This window comes from Ambystoma mexicanum, chromosome 3p (genome assembly GCF_040938575.1).
Source record: "Ambystoma mexicanum isolate Mex_15411 chromosome 3p, UKY_AmexF1_1, whole genome shotgun sequence".
Taxonomy (NCBI): Eukaryota; Metazoa; Chordata; class Amphibia; order Caudata; family Ambystomatidae; genus Ambystoma; species Ambystoma mexicanum.
In genome coordinates this window covers 267,380,302-267,401,338 of record NC_090925.1, presented here as the reverse complement: position 1 = coordinate 267,401,338, position 21,037 = coordinate 267,380,302, and the positions used below count along the sequence as shown (strand labels likewise).

At 51.7% G+C, this 21,037-nt stretch overlaps 1 protein-coding gene across 1 annotated transcript in view; it reads left to right on the top strand.

The window, feature by feature from the left end:
• Positions 1 to 15,625: 15,625 nt before the first annotated feature.
• Positions 15,626 to 21,037, top strand: part of MRGBP (MRG domain binding protein) — a 169,672-nt gene continuing 164,260 nt past the window's right edge. Inside the window, exon 1 of the mRNA XM_069650777.1 lies at positions 15,626 to 15,896. Within this exon, the coding sequence (XP_069506878.1) occupies positions 15,749 to 15,896 (148 nt within the window). The 5' untranslated portion in view covers positions 15,626 to 15,748. The remainder of the gene's footprint in view (positions 15,897 to 21,037) is intronic.

Sequence of the window (21,037 nt, the reverse complement as noted above, 5' to 3'; positions counted from 1 at the left end):
ACCGAATGGTGTCATAGTATCTCTGTGTTCTAGTTGAGTGGTGATGTAAAGGAGAGAGTAAGCGTGGTGGTGTGATTTGATGGGTTATATGCTCTTTCAATGTGCACATTTATTAATGCAACTTTTCCCAGAGAGGGTACCGGGCAAACTACAAAAATCATTTTCCCACGAGAGGCTAATGGGCGGTTTTCTAAATACTATTTTCCATAGAGAGGCTATTGGGCACACTTCTAAATTCAGTTATCTAGAGGCTATTGGGTACATTTCTAGGTGCGACTTTATGGAGCGTCTATTGGATATACCTCTATAATCGAATTTCACAGAGTGTGCCACATGTCTCACATGTGCCGCTTCTGAATTCCAAGGCACGAGGTATGCAGGGGTGACATGTGCCTTGTGAGTGCCGATCCACTGTGTCCGTTCAGGCTGTTTCTGTAGGTGACCTGGCACGTGTCCCGTGAGGGTTGCATTCACATGATAGCGGGAATGCAGTCTGGCTCATCATTACCCCAGTGAACAAGACTGTTGCCCATGGGGACAGTCTGTGGGCCTTGCTGTCTGTGTTTTGGTGCATTGTTCTTCCAGTCCATCATGTGCCTCCTTTGGGCACAGTCATGGGGAACAGGCCTTTCAGTAGGAGCTGTTGGTGATGTGCATGGACGTACATTTCTTTGGAGTGTATGTGGTCACGGTATGGTCAATGCACTTGTAGGTGGTTGTGTCAGGGTTGGGTGACACCTTCATTGACATGTCAGGTCTTCTTAGGTCAGGCCTCATGTATGCAGGTGTCAGGTGACGTGAGTGCTGCCTCAGGGTGTGTTGTGGCTAATGCTAGTCACAGCCAGATGGAGCATGCATCATTCCCCCCCCTTCCCGCCAGTTGGAGTATGCATCATTCCCCCCCCTGCATTGGTATGTCAATTACACACCCACTTCACATTTCAATGCCCATGACATTGGACTCACCGAGTAGCCAGGTTCTGGGCCCTGCCTGTTGCTCCATGTAGCGTGGTAATGTTGAGTTCCTCAGGACCAATGAATCATGGGTTGATCCGGGGAATCGGGCACAACAATGTGTGAAGATACTGTTGGAGTCACAGACCATTTGCACGTTGATTGAGTGAAATTGTTTGCGGTTCCGGTACGGTACCTCCTGGGCACGTGGGACCGTCAATTCCACATGGGTGCAGTCGATGGCACCAATGCAACCAGGTATGCCAGCTAGTGCATGGAAACCCACTTTGGTGTTGGCAATCTCCTGGGCAGTCCGTGGTAGTGAGATGTGGTCATCTGTGTGCTTGAGGAGTGCATCCAGCACTTGCGTCAGTGTACGCGAAAACGATGGTTGTGATATGCCATGCAAGTGCCCTACTGTGTGCTGGTAGGTGCCTGTGGCCAGGAAGTGGAGCACGGACACTACCTTCAGTAGGGGGGGGGGTGGCGGTGGGTGTTTCAATCATGCTGGCGATGTCGTTGTGTATCATGTCCACGATGGTGGTGATGGTGTCCCGGTCCAGTCGATACAGGGTGTGGATCTGCTCACCGGTGAGGTTGAATGGGTTGGGTCTGACGCGTGGGATTGGGGGCTGCCTGCGTGGTAGCACTGGCTGTGCTGGTGGGGCATGCTGGGCCTGCCTTGCCCTCCTTCTCCTCCTGCGTCTCCTCTGTGCAGCCTGTTGTTGTTGTTGTAGTAGTTGTTGTTGTTGTTGTAGTTGTTGTTGTTGTTGTTGTAGTTGCTGTTGTAGCACTCGCATTGCTATCAGGTCCTCCAGCCCCAACATTGCTAGTCCTATCGGTAGCATTGTGGTGTGTGACTGGGTGTGGGCAGGGGTGGGGTGTGCTCTTTTTGTGCTTCCTGTGTCTGTATTGCCTTCACCTGTGCTGTTTCTGTGCACCTGTGGCAGCTGCATTCACTTGACTTGTCCCTTTGCGGTTGATTCGCGATGGCGTTGTTAGCGCCATGGCGGTAAGGTACTTTACGGGCTGGGTGATGGCGTAAGGTGCATGTCCGCTTGGGTCGGCATTCGCGTACCTTACCGCCATGGCGCTAGTTACGGTGTGGGAGGTCGTGTGCACGCGCCCTTGGCGCAGTTAGCGGTAGCGTTGTCTACGATGCCGCTAGTGGCATCGTAGTTAACGGTCAGGGGTCGTAATCGGCCCTAGCGGAAAACGATGGCGGTAATCGTTTACCGCCATCGTTTTACGCTTAGCGCCAGGGTCGTAATGAGGCCCTGAGCCTTTTCCTAACCAAAGCGAGACGCTTAGTGAGGCTCGCACAGGCAGCTCTCCCCTGACAACCTACCCACTCTCACACGCAGTGGATATAGTGCACCCTTCCAAATGCACTCCTAAAACTAGGTTTTACACACGCAGGGGAGTTCTACCCAGCATAGCCCCACCAACAGCATCAAGCCTACTGCGCACGACTGCTGCAGCTTCAAACACTCACAACTTGGCCACAATCCCTATGTTTCACCCTGTGGAGCTGCCCGATGACGGGACGCGCATGCGGCGACGTGACATTGCATGCCGCCGCATGCAGCATAAATAAACGGGGCGTTCCCGGCTGCGTCAGTGCAACCGGGAAGCCCGAGCCAGAAGGACGTGTGTGTCTGAGTCCTTGTGTGCTGGGGGGTTTACGGGCATCGCTGGGGGTCAGGACACACCCCAACAGTGGCGACGAGTGGGGAGATGATGCCTGGCGGAATCTGCAATTTTTTTCCCTGAAACGGAATAATTCTGACATTTCGTTTCGAGCCGTAGGCCGTGCATCACCCACTGGTGGCCATTTTGCATATCAGGCCGTGGAACTTCACTGAGCTCCGGTTTGGGTGTTGAGTGGCATCCAGGCCTAATTTTGGACACACTGCTAGCAGGCAGTTATACCTGTATGCCCATGCCCGATTTTTGATTTTTTTCAAATTTTGGGTCTCCTACGTCGAGTGCAAGCAAGGAAGAGGGCTACAATGGCTGGGCCTGCATAGCCCACATTTCTTTCTTGAATCAATTTTTGGAACAGCTGAAGGCCGGGGTTTTCTTCATCCTCTTCATCATCAGGTTGGTGACCCTACTGTTCTTCATCCTCTTCATCATCAGGGAGGAGTGCTGCAGCTGTTTTTCTTCGTTCTTCATCCTGGTAATCTTCAGGCCTGGTGGCTGTGACTGCGCTGCAAGTGATTGCCTGTGGAGGGGGACACTGTGTTATCACCATTTTCGCTCCCAGGCTGGACATTTTCTTTGTTTGAACGTGGCTGGAGGTTTGAGTTGCGGCCCCCAATCTCCACGCTGGGGGTACCTGTGCGCTCAAACTCATGAGTGACTCTGAGGGTCAGGACGGTGGACAAGCAGCAGCGGTGCAACAGCCTCCTCTGGTTCAAGCAGGAGTCCCGGCCCCATTGCCTCCAGCGCCACCTGTGGTAATACCGATTGCCCAGCCAGGACCTCCTGCCATGGCCCACGCACGTGCGCATGCAGCCCTGCAGGCCATCCTGGAGTTCGATGTCTCGGGCCCGCCTTCTAGTTTGGGGCCCAGATGGAAGAGGTGGGTTAACCGCCTGGATATGTACTTTCGGGCCGCACAAGTGACAGATGATGACAGCATGCTGGCAACCATGTTGTACTCAGCAGGGCCCTCAGTCCAGGAAATCTTTGAGTCGCTTCCGGCTGGGGATGGATCCTATGATCAGGCAAAGGGCGCACTTCAGGCACACTTTCTGCCTCTTGCCAACGCGGACTACGACCGTTTCGTGATGTTGTCCGCAAAACAGAAAGAGGACGAGACTTTGGACACCTTCTATGGACGCCTAAGGCACCTGTCGTTGGCCTGTGCATGGGGAGATGCGGATGACATGATCAGAACCATGCTCATCCAGGCGTGCTCCTTGGGAAAGCTCAGAAGACAGGTACTAAGGGAGCCTGGAACCACGCTCTAGCGCATCTTGGAGCTGGGGCGGTGCCATGAGTTGTCTGAGGCTCGGGCAGCCAGAATGGAGGCGGGGTCGCACTCCGTCAAGACTGAAGAGGTGTGTGCCATGTGGCGTGGCGGCAGAGGCACCAGAAGGCCTGGTGGTGGACCCCGGGACAGAGCCGGAAGAGCGGGGGAGTCCTGCCAAAAGTGTGGGTATGACATGCCCCACCCAACGGAATGCCCAGTGGCCGAAAGGACATGTGGACAGTGTGGGCTACCGGATCACTTCTCGAGGGTGTGTAAGGCAGCCACGCCTGTGATGGTGCCGAGAGGCCCGGCCTGATCCGGGTTCCTTCGCCAGAGTCGCCTGCCGAATGTTGCCCAGGTAGACCAGAGTGAAGAGGATGCCCAGGTCGAGGAAGCAGACGAAGAGGAGGAACAGAACATTTTCTTTGTCTCCAGCGTGGGGGTCCTGAAAGGAAAGAACAGGAGACAGCCGAAGTGTGTGGTGGAGGTCAATCGGTCCCCAGTCCCAGTCTTGGTGGACACGGGAGCGTCAGTCAACGTGATGGCCCGTGGGCACTATGACGCTATGGACACGCCTCCCAAACTGGTTGCACCTAAAGCTTGCATCTTTGCCTTCGGGGGTCTGGACCCTATCCCACTGGATGGTGCTTTTGTGGCGAAGGTGGAGCATGATGGTTCGCAGATCACTGCACGCTTTTACTTAACACCAGTAAGCACAAACACTTTGCTAAGCTGTGCAGGAGCGGAGGCCCTCGGCATCGTCAGCTTTGCGTACTCCGTCTATCTGGAGGACATCAATGACCTGCTGGAGAAGTATGCCGCTTTATTCAGTGGAATTGGACAGATGGCCGGTGACCCGGTGAGGTTGCATATTGATGAATCGGTGCAGCCCATCGCCCTGAAACATCGCAGGGTACCCTTTCACCTTCGTGAACATGTGGACAAAGAACTGGACAATCTAGTCAATCTGGACATAATTGAGAAGGTGGAGGGTCCGACTCCCTGGGTGTCCCCGATTGTAGTGGCGTGGAAACCCAAACAACCAGATGCCGTCCGGATCTGTGTCGACATGAGGTTGCCGAACAAGGCCATCAAGAGGGAAAGGCACCTCACCCCGACGATCGACGACATCATTGCCGAGGTGCAGGGCGCTCGCTTCTTCTCCAAACTGGACCTCCGAGCGGGCTACCACCAGGTGGTCCTTCACCCCGAGTCGAGGTACATCACCACGTTCACAACGCACCGAGGTCTGTACCGCTATAAAAGACTAAGCTTTGGTGTATCCCCGGCAGCAGAGGTTTTTCAAAATATCTTCTGAGGCACCCTAGCAGATCTGGAGGGCATCCTGAATATCAGTGATGATATCCTGGTGTTCGCCAGGACGGAGGTGGACCACCTGCGGAGGCTAGCAAACACGTTTGAGAGGCTGCACTCACTGGGCCTCACCCTCCACAAGGAGAAATGCGAATTCCTGCGACCATCGATCGAATCCTTTGGCTTTGTGTTTAAAGAGGGAGGAGTGTCACCAGATCCCAAGAAGGTCCAGGACATTAAGAAGGCGCAGCCGCCGGAGTCGGTGTCCGATGTACGGAGCTTCCTTGGCATGGTAACGTACTGTGGTCGGTTTATTCAGAATCTCGCATCCAGATCGGAACCGCTCAGAGCACTGACAAAGAAAGATACCACCTGGCACTGGGGCCCGCTTGAGCAGGCAGCATTCGATGACATGAAGTGTGCGCTGGCAGCGGACGACACCATGGCGTTCTTTGACCCTGTACTGCTGTCGGAGATAATTGTGGACGCCAGCCCGTTTGGCCTGGGCGCTGTGCTGACGCAGATTGATCGTGATGGGGGTGTCCGCCTGGTGGCCTACGCCAGCAAGGCGCTGTCGGAAACCGAGCAACGGTATTCGCAAATCAAGCGCGAGGTGCTGGCAGTGCTCTGGGGCTGCAGACACTTCAGGCTATACGTCCTGGGGTGCCCGGTGATGATCGTGACAGACCACAAGCTGTTGCTTCCCATCCTGGTTGGGTCGTCATCTAAGCCGCCGGCAAGGACTGAGCGGTGGATGCTCGCTCTCCTGGAATACGGAGTCACCCTGGTGTATCGGCCAGGGGCGAACAATGCGGCAGACTATCTCTCTCGACACCCGGGTGCGCCTGGGGTGGAAGACTGTGATACATGCGCTGAAGAGGCCGATGAACATGTCCGTGTAGTGGTGGAGGCGGCCACACCAAATACGATGCCCCTGGAGGAGCTCGAGGCAGCCGCTGCCGGAGATGAGTGTTTCAAAATCTTGAGGCATTCCATGCAGCAGGGCTCCTGGAAGTCGGTGCTGGCGGCCCTGGCAGGGCACACTCAGGAGGCCAGGACCGGACTGGAGCAGCTATTGAAAGTCCGGGAGGAACTATCGTTCTCAGCATCCGGCCTGCTGCTCAGAGGCGATCGCATTGTCGTGCCTCAATCCAAGGTGCAGGATGTAATCACCCTTGCCCACCGTGAACACCAGGGCGCTGCCAAGCCCAAGGCCTGGTTAAGACTGAAGGTGTGGTTTCCGGAACTGGAGCGGAAGGTGGACGACTTTGTGGCGGCCTGTGTTTGGTATCAGGCGGCATCTCCTCTGCAGCGAGAGCCAGTCATAGAGGCGATGCCTCGGGGGACGCGACCCTGGGAGGTAGTTCATGCGGACTTCAGCTCCACCACGATGGGCACCCACTTCCTGGTGTTCGTCGACGAATACTCCAGGTACCCCGAAGTGGAATTCGTGGAATCGGTGGCGTTCGAGCACGTAGTGGTGGCCGTGGAAAAGGTGTTTGCGGCCCATGGTTTCCCACACACACTGTGCTCGGACAACGGAGCGCCGCTCCAGAGCGAGCGGTTCTCGGAGCTGATGGAGAGCTGCGGGGTGCTGCATAGGAAGGTCACCCCCCTCTGGCTAAGGGTAAATGGCGAAGGCGAACGGCTGAAGAGGACCCTGAATAAGACCTTCAGAATTGCCCATGGCCAGGGACAGTCGCTCCAGAGAGCCCTCTATCAGTTCCTGAGGGTGTACCGCACGACCCCGCATTCCTCCACCGGAGTGGCCCGGGCTGAGGCGTTATTCAAGCAGTGTCCTTGGGGGCTGCTGACTGAGGTGGCTGAGAAAGAGCCGGGGATAATCGACAACCAACAGTTCGAGGCGGACCGGCGAACAAGGATTGAGCAGGAGAACATCAGGCGAGGGCTTTGACCGCAGCGGCTGGAGCAAAGCGATGAAGTCCTCATTCGAAATAGACACCCCCATGGAAAGCTTTCCCTTCCGTATGAGCCGGAGCCGTTGGACGTCGTGGCAGTCAAGGGATCCATGGTGACTGCCTCGGACGGAAGGTCCGCTGTCACGCGCAATGTGAGCTTCTTTAAGGAGCTAGGGGACCCGAGAACTGACCCACCCCCTGATCCAGACCTGCTGCTGGTCCCAGAGGACGGAGGAGGGCCATCCTGCATGCCTGAGTCCCCGGCACGGGGAACGCCTGTGGACAGATCACCCGTGCCGGAGGTGAGCGGGAGGTACCCCAGAGGGCTGGGCGAGGGAAACCCGCTCACCTCAACGACTACGTGTTGGGACACTTGTCTGATCGGTCTGAGGCTGGGGACTGCTAAGTAGGGGGACCCGGGTGGATGTTCATAAAGGGGAGTGTGGGGATTTGTTATTTGATGTTTTGTAACAGTAGTGTTATTTGGTTTGCAGTGTGTGGCCTTGTGGCATTTGTTGTTGTCCTCCCGAAAACATAGCTCTCAACCATTTATGTCGCAAAGGCTGGTGAAAACCCCCGATTTTATTTTTGGCGGGTGAGAGGCCCATTGAAACGAATGGGAGTGCAGGAGGCTTGGCGGGTGAGAGAGCTGTTTACAAGGCGGGTGACACCCGCCTAAAGCGTGTGAGTTGAGAGCTATGCGAAAAAGGAGGAGTGTGGCGCTGCCCGATGTCGGGATGCGCACGCGGCGGCGTGACGTTGCACGCCGCCGCGTGCAGCATAAATAAATGAGGCGTTCCCGGCCGCGTCAGTGCGACCGGGAAGCCCGAGCCAGATGGACGTTGTTGCCTCTTGCAGGCCACGGAAAAGGAGGACGCGCACACGGGGATAGTGGATACAGTGTTTATTCCTTAACTTTACATCGAAATACTGGCGCTTCTCGCGCCTTACCCAGAAACCCCCTTTTCCAGCCTTAGCGCCGTAACATGGCTCTGCCCCCACAACAGTGGGGGCAGCTCTCCTTAACCCCTGAGTGCTTGGCAACATCACCCCTGAACAATATATTCAAACATCGAAATCAACATTCTTCAACAAGTCTCATAGGTTTCCTTACAACTCTCCTTGGCCTCTCATCTTGGTCACCTGCCTCTTGCAGTTCCGTGGTTCTCACTTCTCCGCTTGTCCCTCCTGGGTCTCCTCCCGGAGGGATCCACAAGTCATCCCGCGGCTCTCGCGGTTCTGGAGAGGTCGATCGCTGAAACGGCTCTGTTCCCTCTCGTCTGGTGTAGTGTCTGAATTGTTGACAGTTCCTGGTGACAGCTCTGCTTTGATCCTCGGCCGTCACCATCGTGCCTTTCACTGCGGTTACTCTCATGGGGCTTGGAGCAAACCGCGGATCTGTCTTTCTGGGCGTTGGTTGCTGGACGAGTACTTCGTCCCCAATGTGGAAGTCTTGTATCACCGCATGGCGGCGAGCATCTGTCTCTCGTCTTGCTCTTTCCTTGGCTTCCGCGTCCCTTCGGAGCACGTCCATGTCAGGCAGCTCCTCATCCGATGGATTGCGCGGTATGCGGGTTCGCACTTTGTAGCGAAACATTAGTTCGGCAGGTGTCTTGTTGGTGGCTTCGTGAGGGGTGTTTCTGTAGTCCCGTAGGAGTCGGCACAGTGCCTGGTGTGGATCGACTGCTTCTACTCTGGCTCTTTGTCTTGTTTTCTTGATCGACGCCATGAAACGTTCAGCCATCCCATTCGCTTGTGGGTGGCGAGGTGTTATCTTCATATGTTCAAACCCTAGGTGTTCTGCTAGTGTTCCAAATTCGTATCCACTGAACGGGGGCCCGTTGTCGGATTTGACTATTGTCGGATATTGTGGGGATCCCCACTCGCTGAACACTTCCTCTATTGCCGCTGCTACTTGAGGGAATGCGGTGGTGGTGACTGTTTTGACGATCGGGAAACGTGAGTGTTTGTCTATTAGGAGCAGGAGGTAGTCACCCTCCTCCGTGGGCCCATAGAAGTCCATGGCTACACGCTCCCACGGCCGTTCGGGTATCTGTGTGTGTTGGAGCGGGGGTGGATGTTCCGCAGGAGCCGTGCACTGGCAGGCATGGCAGTTCTTCACCCATTCTTCTACTGCCGCATCTAGAAACGGGAACCAGACATGGCCTCTCAGCTGTCTTTTGGTGTTCTCCGCTCCTCTATGTCCCTCATGGGCCGTGCTGACTACTTCGTTCCTGAGCGTGGCGGGGATGACGATTCTGCACCCTCTGAGGAGGATGTCGTTGTCCTTGACGGCCAGTTCGCTATGTACCCTGGTGTAACGCTCACCTGATTCCCACGGAGGCGTGTCGAACTCGAAGGGTGAGGTTTCTGCAGGTGAAATAATATGGGGATTAAAGGTCTGGGTTGTTGAATGTCCCTATCTCTCTCTCCTCCCAGCTTGTCTGTTGAACCCCCCTCCCAGGTCAACGTGCTCACCTTAGATAGGTGAATGCTGGGCTCTCCATCTGCGTCTAGTGCAGGGTGCCGTTGCCAGTTCCTTCACTGGTGAAACGTGGGCCTCTTGACTTCAGAGGATGGGTACTGTCGTTGACTGCACGACCGGTAAGTTTCTGGACACCTTTAGTCTTTATAGTCTTTTATGCGTGGCACTGAAGCGCCTGGAGTTGCGTAAGTATGGCCAGCGCTCTTACTGTCTCTTTCTTTGTCTTTGCAGGAGACGATGCAGAATGAAGAAATCCGGAATTAGCCGCGTGCCGGTAAGTGTCACACTGCTGTTGTCTTTGCAGGTGAAGATGCGGCGTGAAGAGTCCGGAATGCACTGCGTGCCAGTAAGTAGAATAATGCTGTTTATCTTTGCAGGTGCAGATGCAGCGTGAAGAATCTGGAGTGCACAGCGTGCCGGTAAGTATAATAATGCTGTTTATCTTTGCCGGCGAAGGTGCAGCGTGAGACACGGCCGCTGCCGATGGATCAGGTAAGCAAGCACTGCGTGTGAAAGTTCGTTCTGCTAACCTGTTGTTTCTGGTCTTTTGCAGGTGCTGATGTTGCTCGGGTACAGGAATGGTAAGTATAATTCTTGCAGGTTCAGGATCCAAAGAAGAAATGCTGGAACAGACTCAGTGAGCGTTCTGCTGCAGATGCAGAATAACGCGAAGCACGTTTCATCAATCGGGTGTGGTTTAAATAGCCTTGGAGTGATGAGGCATCTCCTTCCACGGCCCTGCCTAGGTAAGAAAAGAGTTCCTGCTTCCAGAAGAGTTCCAGTGCTGTATCCAGGGAGTGGAGCTGCCCCACCCAGGTAAGAAAGTAGTCCCAGTTCACCGAGGACTTCTAAGAGTCTGGCAAGTAAGCAGCATGGTCTGCCGCAGGTAAGTCCACCCAAGCACCTTCACACCAATGATGAGCCCGGCGCTTCCAGTGCCGGGACCGATGCTTCTGATGAGCCTGGTGCCACCGGCGCCAGGACAAGGTCCAAAAGGTCCCTGTGGGGACCGGCTGGTGCCTAGGATCAGGGTTAGGGGCCTGCTTCCAAGGACGTTGGGCTGATCCTGGCTCCTTGGAAGCAGTGATCATGACACCTGGCCAGCCTTTCAATTTCCTGTTTGCACACCCCTGGGTGTGCCAGCATTGCTCTGTGGTGATCCCTCCATTTGTTGGTCAATGTGAGGCTGATGGCGAGTGCCATGGTGGGGTCAGCCGCTGATGCGGCGGCAACTCTCTCCAGGGACAGCGCCGATGGTAGTGAGTTGGACGCTATGTATTGTACATAGGCGATGTCTCCTTCGCGGGTTAGTGGGGCCCCAACTGGGTGTCGTGACAGATAGTCAGCGGGGTTAAGGTCACCCCCGGGTCGATGCACGATGTCGTAGTCATATTCTTGTAAACGGATTCCCCACCGCTCGATTCTAGGGGGCATCTTGGTGTGCGGGTTGCCAAAGAGCGATAGCAAGGCCTGGTGGTCCGTAATTAAAGTAAACTTTTTCCCAATGATGAAGTCATGGAAATGTTTGCACGCCCAGACGGCGGCTAAACTCTCTTTCTCCGCCTGGGAGTAGGCCAGTTCCAGGGTGGACAGGGCCCTCCTCGCATAGGCGACCACATGTCTCGGGTGGACATCCGCCCCGCTGGTTTGGGCTAGGATGGCACCAAGGCCCACTGGGCTTGCGTCCACCACGATTTCAGTGTGCCATGAAGGATTGAAATATACCAGGCGGTGTGCTTCCATCAGAGCACGCTTGATGTTGGAGAATGCCTGGTGACACGCAGGGGTCCACTCGAACACCGTTTCTTTCTGGAGGAGCTTCCGTAGAGGGTCGGTAAGGGACGCATAGTGCGGTATGTACCTCGCACAGTAGCCAGCCATGCCGAGAAACGAGCGAACGTCTGCAACCTGTCGCGGTTCATCCAAGTTGGTGATAGTGTCAACCTTGTCGGGATCCGGCATCATTCCTTCCCTGGAAAAGATGTGTCCAAAAAATTTCAGCTTTGTCTTGCTGAAACGGCACTTGGCAATATTGAGAGTGAGGCCCGCTTCCTGGAGTGCTGCACACGCGGCGAGTAGGGCTTTGTCATGAGACTCTTTAGATGATCCAAAAACGAGGATGTCGTCACTGTAGTTCAGTGTGCCCTTGATGGGTCTGATCACCTGCCGGATGGCCTCCTGAAAGATTTCCACAGCTGATGAGATCCCGAAGTTCAAACGCCGATACCTGTAGAGACCGTCGTGAGTCGCGAACGTCGTGATGGGCCTGGATTCCGGATGCAGCTCCAGCTGATGGTATCCTTGGTTGAGGTCGAGTTTGGAGAACATCCGAGCGTTGTTCAGTTTCACGATCATGTCCTCAATGCACGGGCCCGGATGCCTCTCGCGCTGAATGGCAGTGTTTGCCACTCTCATGTCCACGCACAAACGGATCTTTCCTCCCTCTTTGGGTACAACCACGAGTGGGGAAACCCATGGTGTCGGACCTGTGGCTGGTTCAATGATGCCATCAGACAGCAGTTGTTGGAGTGCGTCTGATACTGCCGCTTGCAGGTGAAAACCTACTCTCCGGGGATGTTGCGGTACTGGCCTCACCGATGTGTCGATGTGGAGCCGGATGGGAGGGGCCTTGAGTTTGCCCAGCCCCATGCAGAGGTTGGGGAAGTCCCTTGTGATGTCAAGCTGTGTGACCAGGTTCTGCGGCTGGTAGCATGCGATGGTGCCAACTGTGTCTCTCGTGTTTATGCTCTCGGAGGTCGCTGTGATGGAGTCTCCCGGCCTCACGTGTATTTCAATCAACCCCAGGCGGGATGCCGTGTGATAGCTGAGTAGGCATCGGCTTCTGGCAAGTGACCGGATAATGTGTATTGTTGTGTCGACTTTCCGGCCATTTAGGAGAAGGCGTTGTGTGAAACATCCTACCGTCGGTAGGGGTGTGGTAGCTCCCCACTGAAATATTCTTGAGCAAGACTGTTCGAGTGCCGGTGGGTTCGGTAGTACGGCATAGTCCTGCTCGCCCATAATGTTGACAGTAGCGCCTGAGTCAATCATGAATTGAAATTGTCTGTTTCCCATTTTGATGGGGATTTTTGGGGCTTCTCTAGCCTCTTCAGTTTCGAGTATGAGATTGACAAACTCGTCTTGGTCATATAGGTCATATGGCATGTCATATGCGGCTCCCTGCTCCTCCTGGTAGAGAGTCTCAGGCCCGTATTCCTCTGGTGGATGGTCATATTCGTCCGTGAAATATTTGGTCCGATCAGCCTGCTCTGGCTGTAGTGGGTACCCCGGCGTTTGGTATTCGTCGATGGCCCTGACGTATCACCTCTGTCCCTGGCCTTGTTGGTAATATCTGGGTTGAATGTATCGTGGAGGTGGCGGACGGAAAAATGGCCTGACAGGCGTTTGGGGCCTCGCAGGGGGAAATGGTATGCCTTCCCGGCACACCGAGTGAAAATGTCCTTCTCGTCCGCAGTTCGTGCACCGTTGTGATAAAGCTGGGCATGAGCCTGCATGCGGAAAAGACATCCCACAACGATAGCACTGTCTCTGTTGACGGGGAGTTTGGATGGTTTGAGTTCTGTATGACTGTGGCCCTCTGTCACCTGGACGAGATGGTTGTATGGTTGCGACCAGTTCCGCTGTGTCTTGCTTGGGGTTGCTCGGATTGCCCATGGATGTAGCTTGGGCATCAACCCTCTCATGTATGCGAGCGAGCTCGCTCACTTCCTGGATGGTGAGGGGTTTCTTCAGGAGCTGTTTTTTGAGAGCAGGGGATAGGCAGCCTTCAATGACCCTCAATCTTATGGCTTCCTCCAACGAGAATGCGTCAAATTGGCAATTTGCGCCTTTTACTCTTAGGCGGGTTATGAATTCGTCAACTGTCTCCTGTGGCATTTGGGTGCACTTGTTGAAAAGGTAGCGTTCATAGTCACGATTAACTTCTATGATGAGGAGTCTATCTAGAGCCTTGATCAAGTCGTTGAAAGAGTTCTGTTCAGCTGCAGGGATGGTCTTGACCACAGTCTTTATCTCACCCCCTACCAGATTGAGGAAGATGTCCCTAATATTGGGGGAATTACCATCACCAGACCCCCTGACGTAATGCTGGAAATCTTCCATCCAATCAGTCCATCTGGGCCCCTTCGTGGCTTGTGGAGTCATGGTGAAGGGCGGTGGCAGTCGCAGCTGAATCGGCTGTACGATATGAGCTGGAGTAGGTGACCCAGGGTTGGACCCTGAGGCGGAGGCCGGCGTGCTCATGATTCCAGAAGATGTGTTCGGCCCTTGTGTATGTTTTGGTTAGGCTGGCGGAGCGTGACCCACCTGGGAGGTCGGGTGCCACAGAATGGGCATGCAGCGTCACCGACGTTGAGAGGGATGGCACACAGCACTGCTTCGACACTGCCAAATGTCCTTGTTGGGCTTCTCGAGGGCGTGGGCAGGCTCGCCGGCACGCGACGTAGGGGGGGGGCCGCAGCGGATGGCTAAGGCCCCACTGCGCAGTTCCTGGAGTGCGGGGCCGCAGCGGATGGCTAAGGCCCCACTACGCAGTTCCTGGAGCGCTCGTTGCAACGTGGGAGTCATGCGGACTGCCAGGGTCCAACGTTGTGACTCTTGATGTGGTGCAGGATGGATGGAGAGAGAACTGCAGCGTTTTCGGATGCGGCCAGCAGCTGCCGCCCGTGTAGGAGGTGGAGAGGCAGGAGGAGGCCCAGTCACAGCGGGAGCGAGGAACTGGCGGATTGCCAGCAGGGACGGCTTCGAACGCGCTTGCAGCGCGGATGTGGCGGAAAGCCACGGAGGAACGGCGGACTGCCGAAAAGGAGGACTCCGTGGGCGCACGGGAATGTCCTCGTCGCCAGTGTTGCCTCTTGCAGGCCACGGAAAAGGAGGACGCGCACACGGGGATAGTGGATACCGTCTTTATTCCTTAACTTTACATCGAAATACTGGCGCTTCTCGCGCCTTACCCAGAAACCCCCTTTTCCAGCCTTAGCGCCGTAACATGGCTCCGCCCCCACAACGGTGGGGGCAGCACTCCTTAACCCCTGAGTGCTTGGCAACAGACGTGGGTGTGTGAGACCTTGTGCGCTGGGGGGCTTACGGGCATCGCTGGGGGTCGGGACACATCCCCAACACACCCTACTTGTAACTGGTTTGCAACAGCGCCCTGATGCTCGCGGGCTGAGGCGCTTTACAAATGCAACAAATAACGAAATAAATGAATCAATAAAGATTACCTTTTCATTTAACATAAACTAATGAATCAGATGTATATTTGCTTCATTTTCTACGATTATGTATTTTTGGTTTATGTGCTTCGCCCAGAATACGGGTCCATAAATGTGATGGCTTTTCCAGATTGTTTGTAATGCCTGTGAAGAATTTGCATCCTTCTGGATGGTCAGCCTAGCCCTGGCACACTTAAACTTACAATGAAGAATGTGAGAGTATACAGATTTAACCTAATTCAAAGATGGATACCTCTTATTACAGTGAGTGGTTGTAAAATAGAAAGGGAACAACTTCCGTCCCATGAACGATTGTCCAAGAGAACATCATAACATAGTCTCCATTTTAGAAAGGCAAAGTCTGCCTTTGTCATTTGATTTAAAGACTGAAGTTAAACCCAAACAAGGAAACCTTTCATTTTACTATGATTTCTAGGTCTTTTTTATACAAAAACGGAAGACTGATATTAAAATATAACAATTAATATACATTGCGCAAATAATGTTTTACAGCCGCAAAGAGGAAAAACTGTGAATCTCAATGAAGTCCCTAAAAATATACATGTTTCACTCTAAGTGGAAAATTATATTTCAGAAAAAGTCAAGCGTGCAATTTAAGTGTTTATACTGTGGTATTGAACAGAATCAGTTGCATTCAAGTATGGCCGCCAGTTTAGCATCCTTCAGACACGCGGGCCCAAAAACTATTTTCTAAATACATAGTCCTTCTTCTCTGTTTAAAGACATGGGCTGAAGTTCCCTAGTGACCCGCCAGAGGAACGGAGTTACGCGGCGCCGGCCTTCTCTCATCCTCGGGCTCGCGCTGTGGCACAGCCCGGGTCAGAGGAGCTCCGTGGCGGCCATGGGAGAAGTGGAGACCGGAGCTGCGGAGAAGCCGCCTGCTCCCCTCCCCCCAGATCCGCCTGCTCCTCCCGCCGAGGAACCGGTGGTCTGGAGTCCCGAAGTAGAGGTCTGCCTCTTCCATGCCATGCTGGGACACAAGCCCGTGGGTGAGGCTCGATAATGCCCCTTCATCGTTTTCCACATGAGACTCTTTTAAATCCCCCTCCACCCCTGTTCATGGCATTGCACCAGGCCACCGCTCAGCCTTAACATATGCTCAATTGGTCACCCTATACATACTTTATGCCATCCTGAGTAGCAATCCTTTCATTGAAAGCCACGGCAGCCCTTATCCAGCATGCCCAACTCCAGTTTCTGGTTTCAGTAAAACTACTCCATAGTGGTGACAGACACAGTACCCCTTGCTGTTCAGCCCCGTGACTCATTTTCAGTCAGTACTCCTTAGTCTAGGATCAAAATGCCTTGTTCCTAGTTCAGAAACACCTCTTAATCTTCTACTATATCATCCTGGCTAAGCATTTGCCCATGTTTTATTCCCACGCTGAATAACCTACTGGTGTATTCGCCCCTCTCTCCATACATATATACATACATACATACACAAATGTCAAGTTGAAGCTTCTAGCCAGGCATAAAAGTTGCCTGCCCCGCTTACATGGATGCTTGTTCACACGTTCTTACTCGCCAAGAATAATTTGTCAGTTGCTAATGTCAATATATATATATGCCCCAGCCTCGCTTTTCTGGGTCAGTAATACCTCCTGCATAGGTCCAAACTTGATTCCTTACCTATTAGCTACACTTCTTACCAGGGGGCAACAAACCCTACATTTGGGTGGGGGGTGCTAACTGATGATGGGAGGAGCCACTTCAGAAACTGGGCAGGGCAGACTTGGAGGCTCCACCCCCCTTATTGAATCTTAAAGGTTGTCTGATGTGGGGCCCAAGTAAGCCTGTATGCCAGTGAGAGACTTAGGGCCCTAGTAAGCCTGTATGCCAGTGAGAATAACCAAGTGATTTGATTTAAAGAAAACATACACATTTAGTTGCTTTTGATATATTTTATATCTAAAGCCTAGGTATCCAACCAGGCATGACCCTTTAAGTGAAAGCAACTACCACGGTAGTACAGTGTTCCACCCCCTTCCCTCTCCACCCCCCCCCCTCCAACTGCAACCCTCTACCCGCCAAAATCAGCTCTGCCCAGCAATACTCATAAGCGTGCACACACATTTACACATTTTCTCACTCGTTTAAACATACCATTCACTCGCTCCCCATTCCCCTTACACTCGCTCATTCACATGCTCACCCAGTCCCCCATTCATCATACACTCCTTCACTCACACATTACATAATACACACACACACACTTCTTGTACACATGCATGCTTACGTACATAATGATAAATTTGTGGTTGGCTCTAGGTGTGGAAGTAACCGTGCTAAGCTCTATTGTCTCTTGAGCATACTGGTAGCATTCATAGGTCGCAAGATCACAGGAGCTGTCGGGGTTTAGCCAGCACCCCAATTGTTGAGTAAGAAGGAAGAGTGATCTCCTGGCTATCTTGCTTTTAGTGTTTCCAAGAAAGGTTCTAAAACAGTGGTTGTTGCAATACAGTTTTCGCTTTTATTTGTGCTAGTAATGGGTTTTTCATAATTCCTTTGGTATGCATTACATAAGGGGTAAGTATGTCCCCCAGTTGTCAGCCAACAACGAATCCCGGACCAGCAATAAGGGCCCAACAGGAGCCACTGTCCATACAGGACAGCAACCCATCCCTTCGAACCAGGACCCCACCGGGGGCCACAGACTGCATTCAATATCCTTGATAAAGACCCACGGGTCGAAACACGTGTCGGCTAACAACTGGGGGACATACTTACCCCTTATGTAATGCATACCAACGGAATTATGAACAACCCATTACTAGCACAAATAAAAATGAAAACTGCATCGCAACAACCACTGTGTTAGAACCTTTCTTGGAAACACTAAAAGCAAGATAGCCAGGAGAACACTCTCCCTTCTTACGTACATAATGAGCTAACATGCAACAATGCTTCCCTCCCCTCTCTGCTTAACAAAACGCAAGTGCGCACATAGGCAGTCGCCTCCCCACGGATGCGAGCCAACATATAACAACGTTATGTATTCTTTCACATCCAAGGGGACGGCACTGATGTATGCACTTTCATTCAGATAAGCAGAGAGGGGAGGGAAGCCTTTACCGCTGCAAGTGGTAGTAGGCTTCCCTTCCCTCTCTGCCTAACAAAAATAAAGTGTGAAAGCCCCGCACTTAACTCGCGTTTCGGAGGGGGTGTTTGTAGTCTGATTAGCTCAATGACATTGCGCCATCTCTTCTTACTGATGTCATTCTTGAGGCCAACTCTAAGAAATAAACAGTATGTCCGCGTTCCTCCCAGCAATCTGCCCTCAATACCTCAAGGTTTTTATTAAATGTCTTCATTAGTTTACATGGCTTTAAGTGGGCCGGGCAGAGCCTCAACAGCCTTCAAAAACTGCCCAACAACCTGGGTGCTCTGTCCTCCATGAAAAGCACCCAACAGGATTTGTCCAGAGTGTGCACAGGAGACTTGTGCTAGATCCAGCAATTAACAAGCTTGCTAAAGAAGTATGTGCAGGGAAACGAGAAGTAGCGCTTGCTCAAGCAGGACTGCCAATCTCATGTTAAAGATCCCTGCTGTCCAAATGAGTCTGTGTGACTCGTGGTTTGCAGAATTTTATTTATTAGGGTGTTACCACAAACGAAATGAGCAGCAAGGCCTCTGTGCTCTATGTGATCAAAGGGGTTGCAGGCTTAAATCAGACATGTTTGTTAGATGTAAACGTTTGTGGCCATTCTCAACACTACTTTGTGCTATTTCAGATCTCTAACCTTTCCTGTGGACATGCATGAGAAAGCCACCAGTCCTGCGTTTGCTTGGAATTTGTAACTTGTAGTTTTACTAAATTTCAAATAGGAAAGAAAAATGATACAAGTCCCAGAATTGCAAGGGATAGAAAACAGGACTGGGTGGCTCTCTCACCCATGGCCATGGAAGAAAACCCTGGCTATTTGTACATCCTTCTCTTTCTTCTGTGATTTCTGGGCTGGTTGAAGATTCATGGGGAGCCGTTTTGGAAAATGCTTTTTGGGGGCACACCTTTTCTCCCCCTCAGACCATCTGAGGGAGCTGTGTGGTGCATAGATTATAATGTAGAGGTTTCCTAATGCAAACTTCAATGGGTGATTTCCCAGGGTTTATGATTAAGGGTAAATAACATAAGCCCCCACCTTCAACTTCATTGTTCCTCAAGCATAAGCCCCGCCCCATACCAAAGAGCGGAAAACATGGTGAAATTTGACAGTTAACGTCTTTTAAATATGACTGTCTTTGGCCATCATTAGGACATTTAAAGTGACACAGCCATTCGTTTGAGGAGACTAGCACCTCCCTAGGGAATGTGTGCATACTGTCATCCCCACCTCGTGGGTTCATTCTGTGGCAAAATCCTAGATAAAGGAATGGAGGCAGGGGGTTAATGTCGGCAGATGATCACGGAACAGGTTTATTGGCCTTTGCACAGTAGAACCAAGAATCACAACTAGCATGGAAGTTGCACTTCTATTAACTCCACTGGGCCTGGGTGATGTATTTAGAGAATGAAGATGATGTACACACTGATGTATTGTTGTGTATGCCGAGAAAGTGATTTAGTTATAAACAACAATGTATTTAGAAACTAAGACAGAGACATCTTTATAGTATGCCGGCTGGATGCAAGGAAGACCAACAGAGAATACTGAGTGGCCCAACATGCATGTTTGCAGGGTTGCATGATGTATTGTTTGGGGCAGGAGGCCCTTGCCTAAGTCACCTGCCCACTCTCTTTGGTCCACATTCAGCTCTTTGCCCAAGCAACCTTTTTAGAGCCTACTCAATTTTTAAAGCACTGGCTATTTGCCACATGCTCACATGACCCGCACACTTCCACTCCACACACCTATCACTTGCAGACACACACTACCCATTATGATACAGCCGTAACCCAACACACCTTGCTTGAAATTCGCCTCCTTTAAATTCAGGGTATCCTACCTGTATTCTTAGTTGCAGGATGATAACCCCACCTCAGGTAACCCTTGATCTTTACTTGTCTCTGATCAATCACCTACCAAAATACATCTCTTTGTGGTTTACGTTCATGTCCATCATTGGTGGAGCAGGGGCCAATTTTAAAGCACCTTCACATAGTGTTATCAAATTGACACACGTTGACATATATGTTGCCCCATTTACAAGTAAAAATGTCCTTTGCAAATTGATGCATATTAAATTCAGTGCTCAAAATGTGCACTCTCTGCTAGCCAATGGCAAGCGACTCCTGGCAAGTAAGAAATGGTGTGCTGTGTGCATGTGGAGAATTGGTTGCAGGTGAGTAGCCTGCAACTCAAAATGTTTACTCCTGCTAACTGAATGTTTCCTCATGTTGACAATATGTGTGGTATTAAGTTAATACCCAGATTTGACATATTGCGTCATGAAGGATTCCTTCCATTTCTTACCTCTCTAATATATGGTGTTATTGCTTAACTAAATGTATCAACTTTAGAAGGACAGACGGTGTGCCTTCCTGGGATTTTAATTGTTGACTGCAGGTTTTCATACACATCTTTGAAGCAAGAGTTTAACTCTGTGCAATCACACTGTTATCCTTATAACATGTAATCAACTTATTCACTGTTACTTATTATTATTTTTTTTTTATTATTAAGTGTATGGTTTATTACAAACCTTTCACAAACAGCAATGAAACAATTTGTTTGGCAAAGAAATCAAACATAACAAAAATCAAACATCAAACACAGGCAAGTAGGAGAAAAGAGATCAAGAGCAAAAATTCACTATTTACAATGCATTTTCTTTGTCGATATGGTCAAGTCTTTTAAGAGTTTGTTCCTGGAATTTGACCGTTACAAAGTTTATTTTTGGAGTTTGACAAGCGTATATTAAACTCCACCATTTCTCAGAGTCTAGGCCACATAAATCAACAATGTTGCTGTTTAAATACAAATTTCGACGATCTTAGTTTTGTGCAAAATAGCACTAAGTGACTGAGTGATTCTTCACTTCTTTTACACAGTCTGCACTTAGTACATATCTTTTCTTTGGTGTATCTTGCCTTTGTTGTTATGTTTTGAAGAACATTCAATCTGAAGCATAGTAGCAGATCTCTTTGTTTACAATTTGGGAATTTTCTCAGATAGTCCGGTATAATGGA